At 37.2% G+C, this 26,690-nt stretch overlaps 1 protein-coding gene across 1 annotated transcript in view; it reads right to left on the bottom strand.

The window, feature by feature from the left end:
• PARD3B (par-3 family cell polarity regulator beta) overlaps positions 1-26,690 on the bottom strand; it is a 588,698-nt gene that overhangs the window by 337,464 nt on the left and 224,544 nt on the right. Inside the window, exon 11 of the mRNA XM_023732913.1 lies at positions 8,820-9,005. Within this exon, the coding sequence (XP_023588681.1) occupies positions 8,820-9,005 (186 nt within the window). The remainder of the gene's footprint in view (positions 1-8,819; positions 9,006-26,690) is intronic.

Below are 26,690 nucleotides of genomic sequence, written 5' to 3'. Positions count from 1 at the left end.
AAAAAAAAAAAAAGATTACAGCCTTGTAAATCTTATGAGGGAGCTCTACTCTGTCCTATAGGGTCACTATGAGTCAGAATCAACTTGACGGCAACAGGTTATTAGATTTTAAACAGTTGTCTGGGCCTACATAAAAGCAAATGTACTAATTAATGTTCTTTAATAAAATAAGTTCACATTTAAAGAAATAAAAATAAATATTTACACCAGGTTTTGTCCAGAGTTACACATTTGGGCCAGATAATTCTTTGTTGTGAGTTGCTGCCGTGTACATTGTAGGATGCTTAGCATAATCCCCTGCCTCTACCCCTAACTAAAAGCCAGTAGTATGCATTCCCCTCCCCAACCCACTATGACAACCAAAAAATATCTTCAGATTTTGGCAAATGTCCCCTGGAGGGCAAAATAACCCTGGATTGAGAACCACTGATTTACACAAAAACAAAACTTTTCATATACTTTCTTAGGTTTCATGGGACCTCTAAAGCATATCCAGGATTTGTCAGGGAGTCCACTGAGCCTGTAGTTCATCTCCTGCAGGGTTCAATGATGCCTGGGTACTACCTCTGATATGATTACTAGTGACACTGCGCAGCTTAATCCACCTCTTTGGGCCAATTATTTGTAAGGTCTATTTACTTCCAAAGTTCTAATGAATACAGAGAGAAAGTAGAAAAGCCCAGGCAATGAGCTAGCTTCTGTAGAACCTGAGACAAGCATGAGGGAGTGGGTTGGCTTTCCTGGCTGTGGCCCAAGGCTAGTCCTCATTAGGCCAGGGTGTTGAGAGGATTAATCATGACCAGATGTTGGCTCCTGGCTCTGTGTGTTTCTAACGGGGCCCTCAGCAAGGCCTCCTGGGATATTATCAACACCTAGAGTACGAACTCTAAACTCTGGCTTCAGACTGCAGAGCAGACTTTACCTGGAATAGGGTGGGACTCCAGGCAAGACGGCACCTGATAGAGGGAAGAAATTGCCCTCATCAAATCCTTCTCAAGGCCCTAAATCACTCCATGACTATGTCTATCATTTTTTGCAAAAAAAAAAATCCTATCCTAGAGAAGAATTTTCATTCCAGATTGAAATAATTTAACTTCATGCAAAAACAACAGCAATGAGAGGGAAAGAATAAACTAAGATTTTAAAGTACAACTTTTAAAACAAAGAGCAGGGGGAAAGAACACTCTTAAGACTGAAATCACATGAAGTCTTGTCTTGAAGAATATCTACATTAGCAAATTTTTAACATCACTGGTCCTAAAACAATCTGAACCTATACTTGTGACATACTTCACAATTCCTTCTGCCACAAACGTCTTTTGGATTCCTATTCGCCTGTTAAATATCTACTTATCCTTCAAAGGAAGGCTCAGCAACTAGCTTCCTTTCATGGATTTTTCTCCAGGCAGAATTAATTGCTCCAACATCTAAACACTCATGATATTTTTCAGATTTTTCTACCATAGCTCTTATTATAGTAGAGTTGTTCATATATTTCATTTATTATAAAATCATTTTAAGTTTTTGGTTTATTATATATTTTCTGAATCCCTGTTGATGTTCAAGAAGTGCTTGCTAAATTGAGTTACTTGAATCTTTCATTCAGGTGCTTTGAACCCAGCATAAATTTCATCTACAATAAATACATTGTTTAATTTACATATTGTAACTATGAGAGATTAGTTAATGCCAGGCTTGTTTGGATATGTCTACACATGTTCAGAGAACTTTTATATTTTTAAAAGTGAAGCTTGATCACTTTCTGTGTATTGACCACATATCCACTTGTCCAGCTATTATAAAAATTTAAATCTATCCACTTCTGCTATCCTCTTAGGAATCTCATGCCATTTCTGTTTCAAACTAGTGAAGTCCCCATAACATCTCATTTACTCAATAACTCTTCAAAGATGCCTTTTCTGGATAACTGAAGGGTCCTTTTTTTAAAGCATCAAAACCTACATCATCAAAGCCATTTTGATATAATGCCTGCAAAATGTATTATAAACTTTTCCATAAAAAACTCTTTCTGGAAAAATGCAGGGTATAAATAAATATATTGCAACCTCTAGGCTTTACTGAATCTTACAATTTCTGCTGGGAGAAAAGTTTGAGAAACACTGACTTAGGGTCATCATGAGTATTCACTGGCCTCCTATGTGTAATACCGTTTTGTGCCTGCTTCTCACTTTTTCTGTCCCCTTTCATTTCAGTTTCCTCCCATCCCTTCCTATCTCCTTCCTGATTTTCTCCTTTTAATCTACTTTGGCCTAGAAAACCAGACACTAAAACTTTTTAAAGGTTATGTCTTATAAATAAATCATAAGCAGATTAGAATTTCAGAGCCCTTTTAAACTTATTAAAATTATTATTATTATATTATTTATTTGTTGTTTTTTTAACATATGAACTGTGCTCTTGTTTGTGCTAAGATTGCTCAAAGTCTGGTCACTAGAAAACTGGACCCAAGTAGAGTGCAAGAATAAAACTGACCACAGTATGAAGTCAGCAGATATGTATAGCCTCTAAATACCCATAATGAAGATGCATACAGCTTTTCAGGGTAAAGGTACTATTTCCAGAGCCAAAGCATCTTCATCATGGTATATCAACTTTTGTAGATTATAACTTTCTTTTTGATTAGAACTACCAACTCGTATTTCTGTAAGCCCAGGGAGACAATCATGGGGTCCAAAATATACATCAAAACAATGAAGAGTTTCAAATTTTTATTCTGCATAGTATAAATTTATCTCTTATTTACATTTCCATGCATGAGATAAAAATGCAAAAGTGATAAAGATCAGCAAAAAAAGCAATGATAAAAGGTGGCATTCTAAGATTTTCAAAGTCATGTTATATTCTATCCTTTATAAAATAGTTGCTACTGCAGAAAATCCATAAACAATAAACCTTACTACATGAATTAACATATACTAACAGTTTCAGTTTTTTTCTTCTTTAAAGGAATTGGTTAAAAATACGTGGCATAACATAATTGCTAAGTAGTTTTCTCATGTTTAAGTATTTCTTTTTTAGGATAAAATTCTTATTGGGCTTCAAAAGATTGTGAATTTTTCCAGGCTAAGTTCCTGCTGTCAGTTGCTCCTAAATGTATCACATCTTTGTGGTTTCCTTCTAATAGCTGAGGACTTACAATGGAGCTATTTACACACCCAGAATGTACTGTCCTCTTGTCAGAGGTAAAAGCCTGGGAGATACTGGCTATGGGTAATGATCTTCAAGGTTCTTCCACCAGTAGAAAACATTATCAATTTTAAGAAAAATGGGTAGTTGAAGAAATCATTTAACATTAGTGTTCCTTAAAAAGCTGTCCCTTTTATCTTCCTTTGCATTCATTAATTATAGATCCGCCACATGATTTATAGATACCAGCAGAGATGGAGGTGGAAATTACTCACACTGGGAACTCCAACTAGACTGCCGTTGAACAGCCTGGATGCTATTAGATGTTCCATTTTACTAACAGATACGGAGATTCAGAATCAAGCAGCACATTCCCAGAAATTTTAGAGCTGGGATAATCTCTTGAAAGGGAACTTGTCAAGAAATCACATTTCAGTCATTTGTAAATATTGACATTGCTTATATTAGGTAAAATTCTTTTTTCTACCCATTATTAAATGGTTCAGATTATGAAATTCTGCATTTTTCAGAGGGTGTATCCCACATTTCCTAAGCACACAAGAATTGAATTACTTAAATTATGTCTATTTCATATTCTGAGTACATGTATTTGCAAATAGCTATGTCAGGCATTTTTCTTTCATTTTATTTCATCATCATCAAGCACTTTTTATTAAGCACAAACCTGGCTAATTAATTTTCTAGAGAATAACAGGCATTTTAAAATACATTCTCTCTATTTAAGATCTCTTAAATAACTTACCTGATACATGACATTTTTTTCTTTAGCAAAAATTGCTTTTAAATTTTAATTTTTACTTTACCTTTCAAAGTTTCTATAGTACACATTCTACTCCCAAAGTCAGTGTATTCAAATAAAGAATGTTATTTATAAGAAGTACAACGTACTCCATGGGGATTTTAATCTTACCTATAGTGTATTGGAAACCCTGGTGGCGTAGTGGTTAAGACTTTGGCTGCTAACAAAAGGTCAGCAGTTCGAATCCACTAGGTGCTCCTTGGAAACCCTATGGGGCAGTTCTGCCCTGTCCTATAGGGTCGCTATGAGTTGGAGTCGACTCGACAGCAATGGGTTTTTATTGTTATTTTTATTTTTTTAATAGTGTGTTAATATCCTAACTAATTTTTTAAACAATCACTATTCCAGCTATATATTTTTTTCCAAAGTTATTCTTTTTTAAAGGAAGAAAAATAAACAGTTTAAGTGAGTAAAATCAACAGATGTAAAATGCATTTTTTCTTTAAGATATTCAATTCACATAGTACATCAAAAGGAAAGCAAGAAAAAGCCGCCAATGTCAGAATTTGAAATGTTTACTAAATGAGGATGAAAATATCTAAGGTCTTCAAGCTGATCATCAAGATTTGTATTTCTGCCTCTCAAAGTAATTTTTATGTGAATTTGGGGAAAGGGGAGAGTTTTTCTTAAGTTATTTTTTTTCTAACTGCAAGGAAGACAATGTATCTTTCTATGTAACAGCAACAAAAAAACGTTTATTTTAAATTCTAGCCACAAAAGGGAAATTTTAGCCAATCATTCCCACAAACACTGTAATTTCATTCCAATCATAGTTCTCAGTTCATATACTTCTATGTAGCATATTTTGGTTCTAGAAGCAATTACACCATACTCAGTGGGCAAATGCCTAGGAAGAATGGCAAAAACAAAGATGAAACTATAGACATCTAATGCATGTCATTATTTCAGCATATCCATATCAATATTCTGAGAAGTTGGAACGCTCAAGCATAGCAACAATTGTGAGGATGGCACAGAACCAGGCAGTGTTTCATTCTGTTGTACACAGGGTCGCTATGAGTCGGAACCAACTCGACAGCACCTAACAACAACATTCCGAGAAGTAGTAATTTGGCTGCTATTCAGTGTTGCCAATGGCCATTTTGCCCATTGAGTACACAGCTAAAAGATGCTTCAGAGGGGCCTACCCCACAGCTCCCTATCCAAAAGCAGCCAGAAGGACAGGTGTTGTGGCCTGACATAAGAAGGAAAGAGGTTCTGGGCTTTACAGCTTAACATGAAGACTTGATAAATATTGCTGTTGTCAGTTGCTATTGAGTCAGCTCTGACTCACAGTGACCTTATGTATAATAAGAACAAAATGCTGCCTTTACCTGCACCATCTTCATGACTGTTGGTATGTCTGAGTTCATTGTTGAGGCTATTGTGTCATTCCATCTCATTGAAGGTTTCCTTTGTTTTTGCTTATCTTCTACTTTACCAAATATGATGCTGTCCTTTTCTAGGGATTAGCCTTTCCTGATGACATGTTCAATCCAAAGTAAGCAAGACAAAGTTTCGCCATCTTCACTTCTAAGGAGCATTCTGGTTTTGTTTCTTCTAAGAGTGATTTGTTTGTTCTGGCAGTCCATGGTATATTCTATATTCTTTGCCAACACCACAATTCAAACGCATCAATTCTTCTTCTATCTTCTTTTTTTCATTACCCAGGTTCCATATGCATATGAGGTGATTTATTTAAATATTAAGATGAGATCAAGCATTGGATAATAATGAATTGGGTAAAAATATTGTTCAGTTTGTTGTTAGACTGAATCAGGGACTCACTTCCAAGTGTGAATTCTGGAGTAGCTGGATGCTCTTATTTTCAAATAGAGATTTACATCTCTATTAGAAATAACTCAAATAAGAGATGAAACGATATAAAACAGTGGCCTGAGAGGTAAGGGGGAAAAAACAACAATAAGAAGCTCTCAGTTATAGTCACAGTCATTCAGGGGTCTTACATCTGGTAAGAAGTAGCCTATTTTTTGTTTACACCAATAGAAGCCCCCAGGAGAATATAACACACGGAATCCACAGGAAGAACTTGGTCAAACTTTGCAAAGTAGTTTAATTTTCAAAAATCCACCTTCCTTAAAGGGAAAAACAGCTTGAGAACCAATTAGTGGTATGAAGGGCCAGGAGAAAAAGTTTGAGCTCCAGTAGAAAGATTACTATGTTGATATCGGTAAAAATGAAAGGCCAGATGCTAAGGTGGATGTTCTCAATGCTTATCTCTTCTTTGCCCCAGGGACACTCCAGTCTGTTACATTTGTAGCTTCTGAACAGGGACAGGAACAAAGTCTCAAAACAATTTTTGTAAAACATAATCCTGAATCATAGAACAGGTGGCAATTTTCTAAGGAGCAACCGTGGCTTATTGGAAGAGCAGAAAGAATAGAAAAAATACTCCCCTCCCCCTTCCTGCCCCAGGTGATCAGATTTCTTCGTGAGCAAAGCTCAGGCCTTTACCCTTTTACACTGCAGAAGGTAAACAAGACAAATGGATACTAAACATTCACAACAAGGCTAAATCCATGATTGATGCCTCTTACTGATTAAGATTAGCTATAAATATGCTGTCCAGTGTTTTTTAATGGTGTGATCATCTGACTCAGCACACCAGTGTCAGGAAAGAAATTTACATAAAAGGAAAGTGAAATCTATCTGCAAGAAACGGGACTGTTAGAAACTGCTTAGGTAAGGACAGGCTCACTTACACAAACATATATATACGTATTAAACCTGCTCACCAGATATCTGTTTAAGTTATTGCCCATAAAAAAGCTAAGATGTCTGCTTTTAATTTCCAAAAAGTCATCTCAGTTTTAATTTTACTTGGAATAAATTCTGCAAATAGAGATGTCAATAGGAAGAAGAGGACTAACATCAAGCTGGAATTCACAAATATGACCAAGGACCCATCTGCAAACATACATATTTAGGTGGCGTGGCTAACGATGAAAAGCATGATACAAAACAACTCCAGGGTGACAGTCCTTGTACTAGAGGAATGTGAATGGATAATACAAAAAGGTCTTCATTGCAGTTGAGTACAGTATTGGCTCTGGAGTCAGACTGCCTGGATTTAAATCATGGTTTAATCAATCCCTAGCTATTTGGCTACAGGAGTCACTAACCACTACAATCTGATAAATATAATTTGATAAGATAATATGACAATAATACTATTACAATGTGAATGTGAAGAATAAAGTAAGAGAACTCACGTAAAATACTTATTGTGGCATCTGGTATATACTAAGCATTCAATAAATTTTCATTGTTGTTGGTTGCGGTGTTGTTATTACTATTAGTATTATTTCTCTCTGATCCTGGTTTTGTATTTCAGAACCAGACTGGGAAAAGATGAGAAGTGCGACTGATTGAATGATTAGTAATATTTCTTCATCTTTCTCTGTACCCACACCCTTGACACAGCCTCATTGTGGGTAAAGTACATTTCTCCACTCTTTGAGGTTTCATTCAGCCATGTGACTTGCTTTGGCCAATGGTGCGTGTGGAGAGTGACAGTGTTCCAAGTCCAGGTCTTAAAAGGCTTTACCCATATCTAATGGCTCTCTGATACTTCACTTATGGCATGAGAAGAACATGCTCAGCTGGTCTGTTGCTCTAAGGAGTAGGTGAAATACATGGGGCAGACTGAGATCTGTAGACCTACAGTGTAATAAAAAGCCACCCCAGCCTGAATCAGAGGCTTACGAGCTGTCCTGCAGAGGCATGAGGGAGATAAAGGCTTATTGATGTATGTTACTGAAATTGTGTGATTATGTATTATACAACAAAAACTACCTGATACAAAGAGTGAAATTAAAGAGTTGTCGATCCACAACACGCCCAAGGAAAAGGACATTACCTCAATATCTAGGTCTGAAACAAAAATGGAATGGCAAGTGCAAGAAGACAAATGCTTCTACAAAGCCAGAATTCTAGAAGCAGAGTTGCTCCTATAAAATCTACATGGGCTTCTTGGCTTTTGCTTGGAAGAGGACCCACGCAGGTTATTGATATCAAGATTATTTTAAAATAGCTAACATTTACTGGAATCTTATCACAGGCATTATGCTAATTAGTGCTTGAATCACTTTACATGTATTAATTTGCTCCTTAGAATCTTATGAATTAGGTGCTATTTATCCTACCCATTTTACAGATAAGGAAATGGAGCACAGCAGGTCAAGTTCCTTGTCCAAGTTTGCAAACACAGAGCAAGTGGTGGAGCTGGTTTGAACACAGGCAATTCAGTTCCAACAAAGCCTGGGGGTTTTATGTTAATAGCAATGATCACATTGCACATCCCAGTGTGAACGGGCAGAATCATTTTCTTTCTTTTTTTCTGGAAATGTATAAGCTTCTCCAAGTATTCAAAGGCAAATATGCATTCCTGGTACCAGGATTATCTTCAAGTGTAAAAAATGTGATAAATGGCCTTTAATTTATACTACAATCACTCTCCACTGAGCTTTCATCCTTGCATGCACAATTTTCTTATTTACTGACTTTCTGTTTACTTGTTTTTAGTTTTATTTTTCTGAATGTGTATTTTAGGATTCAACTCTGTCAAGTGACAAACTCAGAGAAATTCTAATAGAAGGAATGTAAAAAAAGAAATGTTGATCATGACAGGTTTTCAGAACTACCTCTAGAAGATAAAAATACCCTCTTACAGTAAGAAAATAGCCAATTGTTGCCCAGATCTGTTCACACAGGCATTTCCTGCATTTGGCAGAAAGGTCTCAGTGGTCCAAGCCTTCAGATACATTCTCCATCTAGTCCCCAAGTCCAAAAGCCACTTCTCTAAATATCTGCAAAGATCGTTCCTACCTACCTTAAAAGCAGCACCTCCATGGATGACAGATTTGATAAAAATCCCCAAGTCTGTTCCAGTTTCTCGGGATTTGTTTCCTTTCAAGCTCACCCCAAGTCCGGCAGAACCAGAATCATTCAGGGGTATCTCGAAGGTGAGCTGCTCTGTTGTCTCCAGGGAGAGTGCATAGCAGTCAGGTTCTCCTTTCTGTTGACGAAAATGCATAAGAAAAAAGTGAAGGACAAAATGCAGATTAATGTCTCACATTCTCAGATTGTCAAACATAGATCGAATCAGCCAGACAGGTTGGTTGGACCTCTAATAGCTACTATCCTGTTCCTGGCAGGCAAAGGCTGGTCTTCTTTCTCTGCAAAGGGCCACCAGCACATCTATGGAATGGGGAAGAGCTCTGAGGGAATATTTGCCTGTGGTCAACTATTATTTGCTTGTGGTCAACAGAGAAGATCATTTGACAAGGCAGAGTCACACAATTTGACACATCCCGAATGCAGCTGGCAAATCACCAGAATATTCTGAATAATTAAAACAGTTGGACATTAGACTTGAAGAATCTTAAGTACAAGAAGAGACCTGCTATGGATTGAATTCTGTCCTCCAAAAAGATATGCTGAAGTCCTAACCCCTGTACCTGTGAACATGACCTTGTCTGGGGAAACAGGGTTTTTCTTTTGTTATCTTTCTGGTCAAATGAGTGGTGTCTTATAAAAAGGGAATGACGCACAGGGGAAAGATAGATGTCATGTGACAAGGGAGGCAGATGCATCTATAAGCAGCAAAGGAATGCTGAGGAGTGCCAGTAACCACTAGAAGTGAGAGAGAGGGGGAGAGAAAGAGAGAGAAGGAATAGCTCTGCCAAAGCCCTGAATTTAGACTTCTAGCATCCAGAACTGTGAGAAAATGAATTTCTGTTCTTCAAAGCCACCCACTTTGTGGTATTTTTGTTATGGCAGCCCTGGGAAACTAAGACAAGACCTTAGTGATAATATAGTTTCTACACCTTCATTTTATAGATGAATAAACAGAGCTTAGTGAAGAAACATTTTTAAATTCAGGGAAATATTTGGCTTCTATAATTTTAATAATATTTACCACAGAAGCAATGCTATTGGTAAAGACTGACAAAAGGGCCTTGAGTACTTAAAAAATACAATTTTCTTTTAAACTTGTAATAGATATCATTGAATTAAATTTCAATTTGTCAAAACTCATGCTTTAAGCCTGCATCTTTGGAGAGTATAACTCACTGCCATTCAGTTTTTTGAACCTAAACAAAATGGTTATGTACAAGAAATATTCATGTCCTGTTTGACAAATGACACCTGGCCATAAACATAGCTGCTATTCCTTAAAAAAACAACAAACAAAAAAGCTGAGTATGGTAGCAAAGCGCACGCTTAGGGTGTAGGTCTTCAGAGAGAAGCATGTGGTTGATCATATTTGGCCCCAAGTGTTTTCAAATACCCAGCAGTGGGAATAGAAAAGTACTGTCCACATGACCATCTCTGTAGGCGTCCCTTCTGTATCCCTCTCAAGCTGGCAGAAATATGTGATTCTGCCACAGTGTGCAGCTGAAACATTTGAAATTGAGATATCCCTGGAAACCATCAACTCATTCCAGGCCAGGAGTTCCTTCCTCTCTCTGATTTCATCTAGGGGCTCTCACCTTAAGGTCACTTTAGGAGACTCTTCTGTAAAATTACACATTTAAAAAATTACTGTGAATGTTTGAATGTCAGTCACAAAATAACAACTATAAAATCAAAAGTAGCAAAGGACCTGTAATTAAAACAGGATTAAGGAGTCTGATCATAGATGATCCACTGACATGGGGTTTTTAATCTCTATCAAAATAGAAAAAACCCACGTTTAACTTTTAAGGGAAGAGTTCCTTCATTTAATTTTATTGTAAATGAAGGGAGGTATAAAGATTTTGATAACAGGTTGTTTCAAAGAAATGAAACCTTATGGATTAATTTAATAAACCTATTACAGGTTAGCTCTTTTAACTAACTCATTGTATTATTATCTCAGAAACAAATCTGATTATTTGATTCAAACTTGCCATCTTAATTCAGTGAAATACCAGAGTTAAATACTAAATGTAAACTATTAGCCTTCATTTTTGTCTTCAAAAATGCCTGATTTAGAATCCATAACATCTCATAATCATTTATGTTTTCAGATCTTTCTGGGATTTGGTTAATTTCAGTCTAATAAAGTTCTACTGAATTAAAGTGTAAATTAAAGAACAGCTGTTCTTTCTAAAAGCTTGTGAACACCACTTTGAGAAACTAGAAAGCCTCTCTGTTTTTTTATCTACCTGAAACAAAATGACACAAGGACCAGTTTTGTTTGAATAGTATCTTCAAGCTACTTTATTCTATAATCAAATTTGTTTTCTTTCAGCAACTGTGTTTAATTCTTAATAGCACTGATAACCAACACTCGCACTAACACCTTTCGTTTATAACCTAGGTGGTAGAAACCAAATAGACAGCATTATGGTTAGCTTTTCTTTTGAAACTTAATTTATCTTTTTAAGTCACTAACATCTGAGAGTTAAAAATAATCAACCATAAAATAAATAAATAAATAAGCTATTGGCTAATATTCAGTGGTGCTGTTCTAAGTGTTTCACACAGTAATACATTTATGACTCACAATAGTCCTATGAGGTTTATTATCATGCCCATTTTAAAGATGAGGAAACTGAGGTGCACAGGAGCCAAGTACTACCATGCTGTGAATCCACACAATTTGCCACTGGCAGAGCTTTGTGGAGTCTAGGCAGTGTGGCTGCTGTGTCAGGCTCTTACTGGGTATACTATACTGTGTCCTTGTATCTCAGCTTCTGTGAACCACTGTGACTTGACCTGGTCACAAGAAATTCCAAGACAGCTTCCTACAATAACAGCAGGACACATTCTCCATCCAACTTCAGTAATGTTACTAGGCTCAAGCAATAATTAGTTGTATCTAATTATAGCAAACTTCCCAAAGGAGAAGGAAGCCATTCAGTAGTTAATGCAGCCATTTCCTCTGTGAAAAATAAATGTTCCTTTACCTAACTTATAAAAAAATCAATATGCTGAATGCCTCCTTCCAATAATCTTGGTTCAACTGGCAACTCTGAAAATTAAACTCAAATCTTGCCAGACAACATTTTGTAACAGGATGGGAAGGGGTATAAAGTACTCACAGTGCCCGAAATGCAGGACTTAAGTCAGAGGACGAGCCCGAAGACAGTGGCACTTCAGACCCTGGGCCCTCCTTGGCATCCTGTCTTTTAGACAGAGGTGCTTTCTACACTCTGTCAACAGTTTCCCTTGCTTTTTCCACCACAGATACCCAGAGGAACAAAACATCCATAGAGGTAAGGTTGGTGTGGTAAGGGAACTCCTGTGGATTTCATTGTTTTGTCTTTTCATTATTTCTTATTTTTCACCTTTAGAGGCCAGGTTTTTATATACAAGCCTCTTAGGTTCCTAGAGCCATGTTCAGGATAGATGCCCATATACCCCAACTGCACACGTGTCTTAGTTACCTAATGCTGCTATAACACAAATACCACAAAAGGGTGGCTTTAACAAACAGAAGTTTATTCTCTCACAGTTAGGAGGCTAGAAGCCCAAATTTAGAGTGCCAGCTCTAGGGCAAAGGCTTTCTCTCTGTGTTGGCTCTGGAGATAGCTGCTTGTTGCTTTTCAGCTTCTGCTTCCTGATGATCTTCACGTAGCTTGGAATCTATCTTCCCCAATCTCTGCTCTTTTTTTTTTTCAATCTCTGTTCTTTTGCTGCTTGCTTAATCTGCTTTTATATTTCAAGAAAGAATGACTAAAGACACACCCTATATGAATACTGGCTCATTAACATAACATAGAAAACCCATTCCCAAGTGGATTACAGTATAACCACAGGTATCAAAAAAAAAAAAAAAAAACACTTGTTGCCATCAAGTCGATTTCAACTCATAGTGACCCTATAGGACAGAGGAGAACTGCTCCGTAGAGTTTCCAAGTAGAGGTTGGTCATTTCGAACTGCCAACCTTTCAGTTAGCAGCAAAACTCTTAACCACTGCACCACCAGGGCTCCAGCCACAGGTATAGGGGTTAGGATTTATAACACATATTTTTTTGAGACACAATTCAATCCATAACACGTCTAGACCTAATGTCCCAGCACCTGCCCAGGGCAAGGCATAGCAGATCCCCAAGTCAGGCTTTCTCAACTTTGGTAGAATTGACATCTGGGGCCCAATTTTTTGTAGTGGGGAGCTGTTCTGTGCATTGTAGTATATTTAGTGACATCTCTGGTCTCTAACCACTAGGTTCCAGTAGCCCTACCACCACCTCCCAACTGTTGTAACAACCAAAAAATGACACTAGTTTTACGCGACACTGCCAAATGTCTCCTGGGTCAAAATCACCTCTGGTTAAGAACCACTGCTCTAAATCAACACGCGGCAAATGCAGTCAAGTTCAAGGCAACCAGGGGCAGAGAGGCATTTTAGCAGCTAATAACTGCACTGCTGCTTGTTGATACTACCCTAAATCCCAGGAAGAGGTGGCAGTAAGTGTCCCTGCAATTGATCAGGCCACAGGTACATAGGTTCATGACTGACCACTTAGTTAATTAGAATGAACTACTGGGAAGTTCTGCACTTCGATATGTTTCTGGTTATACGGCAGCTAATTTTACAGAGGCAAAATGAGATCTTTATGGGATGAAGGAAGGAGGAAAGGTGATAAACCCAAAACACATTTACATATATATATATATATATATATATATATATGTATATGATTTCAACTCATGGCAATTCCATGTGTTGCAGAATAGAACCATACTTCATATGTTTTCAAGGTTGTGACCTTTCAGAATCAGATTGCCAGGCCTTTCTTCTGAGTCAACTCTGGGTGGGTTAAAATACTAAATTTATTGGTACATACATTATCTGACAAATGTGGCCTTTTACTTAGATAAAATTCCAGGGGGAAAATGCAATCTATCAAGTGGTATTTATTAGACTATACGTGTCTACATGTATGTTGTTCTGTACTTTTTTTTATTTTCTAAGAATTATAGAATTTTGTAAAAATAGTACGGATGCAAAGACTTTTAATCATGTGAGAATATAACATCAAGGGAACAAACTTAGGCGTACAGTATAATTCAATAATGTAACATATATACTCTATACACATACACAGACACCTATTCATCTACCTACTTACCTACCTACCCTCCAACCTCCATGCCTGCCCATCTATCTGCATAGAAAAAAGCCTGTTTATCTATGAGCACTGGAGTATAGACTATTGTTTTCTTTATTTCTGTGTTTTTCAAACATTTCTCAATGGATTTCTACTACTTTTTATCATTTAACAAGAAGTAAATATTTTACAGGAATTAGTTGAAGGTGTAAGAACCATTGGCTGTATTATTGTCGAACTACAGACAGTGTAAACACATATCTATAATGACATATACCTACATGCACATATATATATATATATATATACATACAGTTTAATACTATGTATATTATATATATATTAAATATGCTGTCATGGATTGAATTGTGTCCCCCAAAAAATGTGTGTAGCACCTTGGCTAGGTCATGATTCCAAGTATTGTATGATTGTGTTATCTGATGTGATTTCCTTATGTGTTGTAAACTCTACCACTATGATGAGATTATATGTGATCTCCTCATGTGTTGTAAATTCTATCACTGTGATGAGGTTATACTGATGAGGTTGACAAGATCAGACAGTGTCTTAATGCAATCTCTTTTGAGATATAAAAGAGAGAAGCGAGCAGAGACACATGGGAACCTCATACCACCAAGAAAGCAGTGCTGGGCGCAAAGCACGTCCTTTGGACCTGAGGTTCCCGTGCAGAGAAGCTCCCAGACCAAAGCAAGACTGATGACATGGTCCTTCCTGCAGAGACAACAGAGAAAGCATTCCCCTGGAGCTGACACCCTGAATTTGGACTTGTAGCCTACTGGACTGTGAAGAAATAAACTTCTCTTTGTTAAAGCCATCCACTTGTGGTATTCCTGTTAGAGCAGCACTAGATGACTGAGACATATGCCCTATAATAGTACATAGTATATATACATTTTAATACAATATATAATACATTATATATATATAATATATATATATGGAGCCCTGGTGGCGCAGCTATTAGGCATTCAGCTGCTAACCAAAAAGTCAGCAGTTCAAATCCACCAGCCACTCCTTGGAAACCTTAAGGGGCAGTTCTACTTATCCTATAGGGTCACTATGAGTCAGAATTGACTCGATGGCAACATGTACATATACACATACGTATATATGCGTGTGTATAGTATAATAGACTTATAACTCTTATAGGGTCATCAATAACTTCAATGTTGTTAATCTAGTGGTCAATTCTCAGCTTTCATCTTACCTGATCTACTGGTAGCATTAGACCCAACTGATCAAGCCCTACTTCGTGACATACTTTTTTCTCTTAGTTCCAGGACACCACTCTTTCATGGTTTGCCTCCTACTTCTCTGCCTACTCCTGATTCTTCCTCATCTCACCAATCCCTAAATACTAGAATGCCCCAGGGACCAATCATCAGACCTCTTCTCTTCTCTCCTGTACTCACTTTTGAAATTCTCTATCTAATTTCACGGTTTTAAATACCAGTTATACACTCATGACTCAAAAATTCATATCTTTACCCCTCTCCTCTAAACTATAGGCTCATATAACCAACTTTCTCACTAGCGACTCTATTAGGGTTGAAATTTATCACAGCCAAATAGATCAGCCCCTAAACTTGTTCCTCCTGAAGTCTTCTCCATCTCAGTAAATGGCCAACTTTATCCTTGTAGACACTCAAGGCAGAGACCTCAGTGTCATCACTGACTCGCTTATCTCTTACTCCATATCTAATCCATCAGCAATTTCCATCAGCTTTATTTTAAAAATACATCCAGAATCCTACCCCTCTAACCATCTCCACCACTGCTTCTCACCTGATACGATTTGTAATACCTTCTTCTCTGTCTCCCTGCTTCCATTTTTTTTCTCTTTTGGCTATTTTTCAACACAACAGCTAGAATGGTCCTACTAAAACAAATGCTCAAACCTTTCTGGTGACTTTCCACCTCATTCAGAGAAAAAGCCGAAGTCCTTACAATGTTTTATAAACTTTACATTATCTGACCTCTCCTACTCTCCTCCTCTATGAACTTATCTCCTACTGCTTGTTCTGTGCCTGTCACACAGGCCTTCCTGCTAGTCCTCAATACAGCCTGCAACCTGCATGCACACTTGTGCCCCAAGTCCCTTGCATTATCTCTTCCTTCTGCTTTGAATGTTCTCCCCCTAAATTCCTAAAGGCCTCGTTCCCTTACTTCCTTCAATTCTCTGTTAAATGCCAACTTATCTGCAAGGTCTTCCCTTACCATCCTATTTAAAATCTCATTAACACCCTCCCACCACCACCCTGCCTATGTCCATTATCCTGCTTTGTTTTCCTCTGTGCCTTTATCACACGCTGTATAATTGCTTGCTTATTTTCTATAATTTCTCTTGAATGTAGCAAATTGAAATTGTTTTTTCCCCACCAATATATCACTGCTACCTAAAACAATGCCAGACACAAAAATAGGCACTAAATATTTGTTGAATGATGAATATATGAGTAAATGTCCAATAGTATGTGCCCGTGTGTATCTATATGTGTATGTGTGCATCTGTGAATGTGTATTTGTGTATGTATATATGTATATATATGTGTATATACGTGTGTGTGTGTGTGTGTGTATATATATACACACACATACATATACACACACATACATTGCCATCGAGTTGATTCTGACTCCTAGAGACCCTGTAAAACAGAGCAAAACTGCCCCATAGGGTTTCCAAGGCTGTAATCTTTACAGAAACAGACTGCCACATCTTTCTCCTGTGGAATGACTGGTGGCTTAGAACCACTGACCTTTCAGTTGGCAGCAGAGCACTTAACCATTGTGCCACCAGAATTCCACACATAGATATATATATATAGATAAACAAATTTCTGGCATCATATTTGACTCTTACTGTCTCAGATTTTCATTAACTGAAATGTTACATTAAAATAATTATAAAAGCATAAAATATTACAGTTATAAAAAACAAAAACAAAAAACCAAACCCATTGCCATTGATTCAATTCTGACTCATAGCAACTCTACAGGACACAGTAGAACTGTCCCATAGAGTTTCCACGGAGTAGCTGGTGGATTCGAACTGCTGACATTTTGGTTAGCAGCCATAGCTCTTAAGCACTGCACCACCAGGGCTCCATTACAGTTATAAGGCACCAAAAAAGTAACGTAGTCCAACTCACCTTTTGATGCCATACTCTCTGCTCTTAAGAGAGATTAAAATGCAGTTCATCATTAGTTCAACATTAAGTCCTCAATGAAGGCACCAAAACGTGTCATAGCTATTAATTTGTGATGAACCTCGGCCAATTCACGGTTTTAAATTGCATCATGTACCTCAAATCACAAGTGAGTGTTGCTTATAGCAATATTTATGATGCATTTCATCAAGTTTGGGAAGTACTGTGATCCAGGACCCAAAGCTACAAACCTATCTATCTCACTACACATATATACACACACATACAAATACGCACACACACACACATAAATAAAATTTCATAAGACAATACTTACTAAGAGTGCAATGCATTTTGGTATTTTCTCTGCTATTTTATCCTTTAAAAAATTTGGTTACAACCCACGCAATTGATTTCAACACCCAATAATAGATAAGAATTAGTAGTTGAGGAAAAACTGCCATGATATATTATATAGGCATTATTTTTACTAAGTCAAAGAGAGAGAGAGAAAAGAAATGCAAAATCAAATGGTGAGCAAAATGTTAACTGCTTTTACTCCCCTAAGTTTTATAAGCCATTTTTAATGCCTCATTCTATCCAGCCCTAGCCCTTTCTTCTCTTTTATCAAACTTTTTTTAAAGTTCCTAGAGCTGTTATTCTGTTATCATCCTAATTATACACATTTTCCCTTTTCCCTCCCATTCAGTTATTTCTCATCCTGTTTCTCTATTTGCTCATTTTGCTCTAATGTCCCCACTGTTCTCAAGCATAATCAATTAACTTTCACAGTTGGAATCCAGAAGTGAGTGTGGTCCATTCCTTGTCCTTGGAATGACAAGAATTGTTCTTCACAAACCATAGTCATTTAACAAGTATTAATCAAGCGCCTACAATAGGCAAAACAATGCTACATGAAATGGTCCATCTTCACAGAACATAATTTGGCAATGAGTTTACTGAGCAACAAACATGGGAGGGACTTTCTGTTTCATTCACAGTATTATTTGGAGAGGAAGTTACAGAGTTCATGAATAAGAAGGAAGAAACAGAGGTATCTACATAGTAGAACTTTGCCAGATATTCTAATCATTCTTATAAACAAAAACATCAAAAGTGATTACTTGGGGCGAGAGGAGGGAAGAGAGGCAGGAAGATGGATGACTATAGAGACATCCATATTATTAGCTTAAGAGTGTTCTAAATGGGGCCATCTCTGGAATCAAAAATGTTCTTGTATTGCAAAGCAGCACTTGATTCACGCATCCAAGTGGTAATAACCCAGCCTTTCAAAGCCCAGGGGAATCCACCAGTATGCAGGGCTAACGTTCAATTTCCCAGAAGCCCAGGTCAGACCTGAAAGCATCCACGCTGAACCTTTTATGGCCCTCATTTCATTAAATGCTGTGCTCTTGGCTCAGCACGAGCAAGCTCTGGATGTCTTTGCCTTGCTTCCCAAATGTGTAATTACTCTGTGTTGCGAGCAGCTTACTTTATGCAAGAGTTATGTTTCACATGCAATCATTTTGTCAATTATCAAAACTCAAACAAAAGGCTTTAAGGTAAAAAAAGTGAATAATTTCTTTTTATATGAAGCAAAAGCCATACCTGGCAATTCTGGCAGGATATTTTTTTAATAAGCTTAACTATTGTTAACTTTTGCCTAAGTAAATTCTAAGGAATTTAAGGTGATGAAACTTTTGTTATACCTAAATAAATTTTCACAACAGTGAAAGGATAAGACACCTGCAAGGCACTTAATTTTCTGAAAATTTTTTAATCTTCTGGAAAAGCATTGGGTAGCTATTATAAGCATGAAAGGTTTTTGGCCAATTGGATTATATAAAATTCAGAATGTGAATATCATCCTAGAGTAGGGATCAGAGGCTCATTCCAACAGCAGGGAGGCATTTTATTTTAGATTGTACTTCTCACAGAGTGAAGAAAAGAAAAAAGACGAGAGATGAGCAGGCACATGCCAAGGTAAATGGCCATCTAAGGATGATCATTTTAATAAATGGTAAAAGACTTTCAACCCCGCTGCTGATGTATAAATGAAATCAGCAGAACTTTTGATGATTTACATCTAGGCAAAAAAGAAGAGGCGATCATACTGCTAATTAATTAATTTTAAATAATTAAAAACACATTCTTCACAATTATGTTCCAGATTGAGATTTAACCTAAAGCTTAATATTATCTGTGAATCATACAGAAAAGAAAAATACAAGTTAATGTTGCAATAAGTAGGAGAAAAGTTTTAGGGAGATAAATGTAAGCAACACTGGTATTTACTTTTAGTGGAAGAAAAATTTTTAAATGTAGGTTTCTTCCAGTTAGCTCAATAATGTCAGTATTTTAAATGTATGCCCTATGTGGTATCCCTAAGTGCATATTCATTCATTTTAAAATAATTTAACCGAATATATGAATGAAGAAAATCCTATAAAATGTCTGTAATTGAGACACTCATCTTTTTCATAGTTTTTGAAAACTATCCCCCAAAAACGGGCGGAGGAAGAAAAATACTGAAGCAAGAGCTGATCTCTGACTGAACTTAACAAAAACAATTTTCTCTAAGGATTAATCTAATACAAGAAAACAAATGCCAAAAAAATGACCATTCTTTATTCCCTGTTCAATATGAAAATACCTCAATGCAATAGTAAGTCAGGATCAAAACTAACAAAAGTAAAGAAATTCAGAGTTAAGATTCCTTTAACAACCTTTCTTCCCCCACTTATAGTATCTATACTTGAAAGATTAGCAAATTCAACAGTGTAGTGTTGTGTTCCTTCTCAGATAAAAATTAAAGAAATGGATATACTATTTTGCATCATGAAAAGTAACATAAATGAATATTTTATAATTCAGACAGCATGGATTTTCATAAAACTAGTACTTGTATTGTTCATATTGAGAAATGATAGGTCTTTTTGTTTTGATTTACTTCTTCCTGTTAAAAATCGATTAGAGAAATCTAATTAGGAATGTTATAAATATGTTACATGCAGTAATTCAGTGGTTAAAATACATGGATACATGCTTTCATATGAATATAAGATTCAAGAACAAATAATACAGCTATGATAATTTAATGACCTAAAAAGGAAGTATAATGGGTCCAATCCAAAGAGGAGTAGGAACACTTAGGGAGTCGAGTTCTCAGGTGAGATATTTGTAACATCTTCAACATCACAAATACTTTGTATGCTATGCTACCTGCACTTAAAACCTTTAAAAGACAACATGACCATCAGAACAAAGGCTAAACATGAACAACATACAGCACCTCAATGAACTGAGCTTGCTGGTAATGGTACCTGCCTCACTCACAGCCCAGCCTACTCTTCAGCAAAGCAGGGGTGGCACTGAGTACACTGGAGGAAACCCTGGTGGTGTAGTGGCTAAGAGCTATGTCTGCTAACCAAAAGGTCGGCAGTTTGAATCCACCAGGTGCTCCCTGGAAACTCTATGGGGCAGTTCTATTCTGTCCTATAGGGTTGCTATGAGTTGGAACTGACTTGACGGCAACAGGTTTGGGTTTTTTTGTTTTTTTTTTTTTGGTTCTGGTTCCATGAAAGGCAGCTAGTGCTTCCTGAGGGTGTCTGGCCCAAGTCCGGCCCAATTAGGGCTTCAAATACCAACTAAGCCAACTAAGCTGGTTTGGGAACCTCTAAACCCTGGTGCCATGGTGGTTAAGAGCTACAACTGTTAACCAAAAGGTTGGCAGTTCAAATCCACCAGGCACTCCTTGGAAACCCTATGGGGAAGTTCTACTCTGTCCTTTAGGGTCACTATGAGTCAGAATCCACTCGATGGCAATGGGTTTGGTTTTTGGTAATACTTGCATTAAAGAGCATTGCCCAAGGAAAGGTCTAATGCACAGATGCACAGCTTATGCATAAGGAGAAAACAATATGGGAGTTCCCGTGATAGAAAATTCTGGGGAAAACGTTTCTTTATTTTCGGACTTTTCAGAGCCTTTAAAATGTTAAGACACATTCAGAATCTCTGAGAGGGAGATGAGACTATGCAGGTTTCCCCAAACTTACCTGACCATTGCCATAAAGCCAGTTTACAGCCAACATAGTTTGCTGCCAGGGCATGCAATTATTTCTCCTGGTTGCCCTTTCACCCAATTTCTGGCATGGCCTTTTGTATTTTATCACACAGCCTCTCAACAGTTGTCGTCTCTAACTGACCCTCCCATCATGCCCTATATGGCTCCCTGCAATAGGAACCACTTACTATCTTATAACTCAGTTTCTCAACAGCTGTAGTTACTGCTTTCCTTCCCAGCCATGACCCATATGGGTTCCCATGATTAAAACTTCTCCCTTTTCCTGAACTAATGCACTAGAAGCTTTTAAACTGACCAGTAAGACTTCAGCTCGTGCTAACCCCAAGACCTCCACCTTGCTTGCTATACATAAAAAAAACCCACTGTCATCAAGTCAATTCCGACTCATAGCGACCCCATAGGACAGAGTAGAACTGCCCCATAGGGTTTCCAAGGAGCAGCCGGTTGATTTGAACTGCCGACCTTTTGATTCGCAGCAGAGCTTTAACCACTGTGCTACCAGGGCTCCAAGCCCTCCAATAATTCCAGCTTGTTGTCACTTTGCCCCAGGTGCAACCCTGTGTGGCTCTGTGCCAAGGCATACTGTAGTATCCTCTCAGGGACCTGTAAGTATTAAATTCTATTCATTTTCTGCCTTCCTGCATGAGTCTCACTTTCTCATGCTGCACCTGACAGACATCCACAACACCTACAAACCCCCTTGGGTCAAACTTAAAACAACCATGGAATACAGTTTTGCATGGAACATACGATAGGAAAAGTGTTCCCTAAAATGTACTTAAAGAAACATGGCTTTACAGAACACAGGGGAGGATGGCTAGAAGAGGACGGAGCAGAGAACAGAGAAGGTTCCACTAAAAAAAAAATTTTGCAGGTGATAAAGAAATCTTTCAGTTTCATTATTTTTGTATCATACTTTTTGTGTATATGACATATTTCACAATTAGCCTCAACAACAGTAGGCTATTACAGAAGGAAGCATGGACTCATGCTAGGCTCCAAAAGATGCAGGATAGCAAGTATAATCCAAACTTTTAGAATGAAGGAATCCTTATTCCACAAAAGACAGTAAATGACATTTAATTTCCTTACGAGAAATTCTACTTTCTTCTCATTTTGAATTGGCAAATTTCTGTAGACAGTTAAAGATGATGAGTTATAGGGTTTTTTTTTTCCCCCAATGAAATTTTAGGAATAATAATGGGCTTTTCATTTTAATTCAACTGAAGAATCAATAAAGAGCCCCAGTGGTGCAATGGTTAAGCACTCAGCTGCTAACCAACCAGTCTGCAGCATGAACCCTCCAGTGGTGGCGATCTGTTCCCATAAATATTACAGCTTAGGAAACTCTCTGGGGTCGTTTTGTCATAGAGGGTCACTATGAGTCAGAATCAACTCGATAACACATAACTACAACAACGTAGTCACAGAATAACTGTTAAAGTAGAAGTATAAGAATGTTCTACATACAATCTCCGTTCTAGGTATATTTGCCATTATTTAGGATATACTGACTTTCTTAGTAAAGATAATATAACTTTCTTCCCAGCTTAGGAATTTTAAAGGCAAGGGCTAAGTCTCAGTTATCTTCACTTTCTCTAGAGGATCCAGTAAATGTTCTTTTACTTTAAGGCTAAGAGATTAACATTTATTAAATTATGGTACAATGTAGTAACAGTACTGTCACAACATCAAGGAAATACTATTTTCACCCTGGGGTGAGGAGTTCTGTTTGTTGGATAAGGCTTATGAGCAAATGAAATAATAAAAATATAACCATTCTAACCCCACCCCTTTCTCTGATGTCTGAGTTACATCTAACATAACTGCAGCTGGAAACCAGTCCCCTTTAGTATGATACTAATGATAAATAATTCTAAATTCCAAATAGAGGCTGAGAAATCTCAGTGGGTAGTAACCGTTTTAAATTTACAGTACATGTTTACTCTTATAATGAAAATGTTCTTTCTGTGTATATAACACACCATTTGTAGATTAAGATATATAATTTGCCTTTTATCTTAATAATTAAATCAATTACTCTGTTAAAATTAATTGTCAAATAAAAGTGGCTATAAGTAGTCATTTAGGTTCTATAGATGAAAACCCATCAAAATTAAAATGTAGATATATCATCCTATCCTCACACTACAAATAAAATGAAGAGTGAGGAGAAACCTACCCAGAGTTAATTCATGGGAAAAAGTGACTGAATGTTATCAATCAGCTACCGCCACAAAAATGCTGCATAATAAACCATCCAAAAACTGGGATACACGAAATAAAATGTTTATTTGCTGCTCACACATCTGCGGGTTGGCTGGGGTTTGGCTGATCTAGGTGGGCTCAGGTAGGCTTGCCTCCAACCTATGGATTGGGTGCATGTCTGCTCCATGTATCTCTCATCTCCCTAAGATCACTGAATACCTGAAGCATGTTTCTTGCATGATGAAAGACAGGAATGCAAAAATGAAAGTACCTTTCAAGTCTTTGCTTACATAATGTCCACTAACATCTCACTGGTTAAATGAAATCACATGGCAAAGTCCACAGGCAAGGGGTAGAAAAGTACTCTCCAAACACCATGAGGTCATTACAAGAGTACGGATATACAAGGCTACTATTTGGGACTAAAGAATTGAGAATAATAATTCCATCCATCAACTGGATGACTTTTTTTAGGGACACATGGGAGATAATAAAGGTTGATGATACAGGTTTTATATTTCTGTTAATCATGCTTTTCCCTCCTTTTTGGTATCACATTTTCTATTGACACATATATCTATCCTATAGTCTGAACCTCAGAGTGGCTTCTGGGTCTATGGGATCTGCCTAAGGCAGAGTAAGTGTATAACCTAGATTTGGGAAGACTCCTCCTTTCATATCCCTGTATGATTCATGCCAAGATCTTGAAAGTGACCGTTGAGGTAGCCCAGAGCCTTGAATAACTGGCTTGGGCTATTGACTGAATACTGCCTTTCATTTCATATCATTTTTCTCTAATATTCACCTTCCAAATGCTGCTCTCTCATGCTGTTATATGAACAGGGAAGTGGGACAAGAGTAAGGGAGCAATTTCTATGGCCTTAATTCCTATAAAATCAGTGTGTAATTATAAGAAGTTTAAAAGTTCAGCATACTTCCAATCAATATTTTGCTAGATGTATGTTGAGCAGGACGTTTTTTTCTTCCCTGAAATAATGGATCTTCATTTTCCAACAAAGTCAAGTATGCTTCAAAGACTAAACAAGGACTATCTTAGTTCAGTTCATGCCTAAGGAATTAAATTTTTTCTTTGAATTAATCCATCACAGCTCCACTTTTGCTTGCTGATATATTAAAAAGGAAGACTCATCTAAGCACAATGAGTGAATGAATCTTTTGAGTCAAGCATTTCCCTGATAGTACAGACAATTTTTATGATACTTAATGAAATAGTGCATAAGAAAAAGTTTTTATTTCATATACGTGCGTGCATATATCAAGTGCTGAAACTATTGTCACCCCAAAAGAAATTTTACAGTGAAGGTATAATGGAATAAAAGACTCTTTACATAATAGAGACACACCCCGAGTATGTCTCAGCATATAAGCCACCTCTTCTTTGAGGAATTTTGTGATATCAGCGGGAAAATAATTTGCCCTCCTCTGAGATCTCATTTTAGGTTCTTTTCCCCATTCTTGTGATTCTCATCACTATCTTTCTATTCTTACAGCTATTTGCCAGCTTGTCTTAATTCCGCTATACCACTGTGATCTCATCAAGGACAGGAATTATGTTTAATTCAACTTTGAATCCCATTTAGCATCCGGGAGGATTCCTGCATCTAATAAATATTTGTTATGGGATGACTTCATAAATTATTTTGTTGACACATCTCTTTCACAGTACACTTCTTGAAATAATGGCATTAGAAAGAAGAGGAATGCAGAAAAATGTAGAACAAAATTCTAATTCACGAAAAAGTCCAGACTTACTGGTCTGACAGAGACTACAGAAATCTTGAGCGTACGGCCCCCTGGACATCCTTTTTAACTCAGTCCTGAAGTCACTCCTGAGGTTCACCCTTCAGCCAAAGATTAGGCCCATAAAACAAAATGAGACTAAACAGGCACACCAGCCCAGGGGCAAGGACTAGAAGGCAGGAGAGGACAGGAAAGCTGGTAACAGGGAACCCAAGGTCCAGAAGGGAGAGTGTTGATATGTTGTGGGGTTGCCAACCAATGTCACAAAACAATATGTGTATTGTTTAATGAGAAACTAATTTGCTCTGTAAACCTTCATCTAAAGGACAATTAAAAAAAAAAAAGAAGAAAAGTGATAGCTATGTCTTACATTGTATCTACAGAAATCATAGTTGTAACAGCTTTAACCTAAACTTTCTGCATGGTCGTTAGATGGAACTGAAATTAATTAAATGTTACACATAGCTTCTCTTGCTTTTTAGATGAGATTCTCTCTGCCTTAACACTTCGCCCCCCCCACCCCCCCCACCCCCTGACACACACACATTTTTCAACTTACTGGCAAACTCTTATTTAGCTATCAAAACTCATCTCAGTTGTAACCTGTTTTCTATGGCTGGGCTCTTAATCTGGGTCTCCTTAGCACTCTATACATAATTAAAGTATAGCACTAATTATGTTATATTACAGCTATTTTCATTATGTAAATCTTTAAGGACTTCAAGGGCAACAGACATCACTCCACTTTTAATGTTTATACCACTAACATCTATCCCAGGTCACGCCTGAGAACAAGTGCTTGGTAAATATCATTCACTGAACATTGTTGAGCATATGCTGCTTCAGTTATTTCTTCGATTATAGCTCAATATGGACCATATTTTCATTAATATTAAAAATAGTTCAAAAGCTGTTAAATAAATTCCAATAGTTTGTAATATAGACCATCTTACAGGTTGGGGTTGGTAGTATATTTGGTAAATAATGAGATTCACTATCTCACCATCATCAAGTGGTACTTTGGAATATTAGGAGGTACATTTGGAATGGTAAGATCAACAGAGTGATTCCTCTTTCATATTTATATGACAGTGCTAAGCATAGTTAACCTGTTTGCACTGTGATGCCCAGCCTATGAGTGGCTGAGCTGTGCAAGAAAATAGCTTGCAAATGTTTCTAAGATCTCACATTTACTTTGGCTCATCTGATCACCATATCCGCTATTGAGTTTTGATATGGGGTGGAGTAAATCTGTCATTCACTTCTACTTTATTATGACAGCTGGTAGTATTTGGCAACTACATTGATCAAATTAATCCCCCAAAAAGAAAATTATCACATTTAAAATTAAGACTATACCTATATCAACACCTAAACAATTGGCTGACAAGTTTAAATTAACTCAGTGAGCAAATTCATTTGTTCTAAATAAAAC

This window comes from Trichechus manatus, unplaced genomic scaffold (genome assembly GCF_000243295.1).
Source record: "Trichechus manatus latirostris isolate Lorelei unplaced genomic scaffold, TriManLat1.0 scaffold00056, whole genome shotgun sequence".
Lineage (NCBI taxonomy): Eukaryota > Metazoa > Chordata > Mammalia > Sirenia > Trichechidae > Trichechus > Trichechus manatus.
This window is presented reverse-complemented; position numbering and strand designations above follow the sequence as displayed.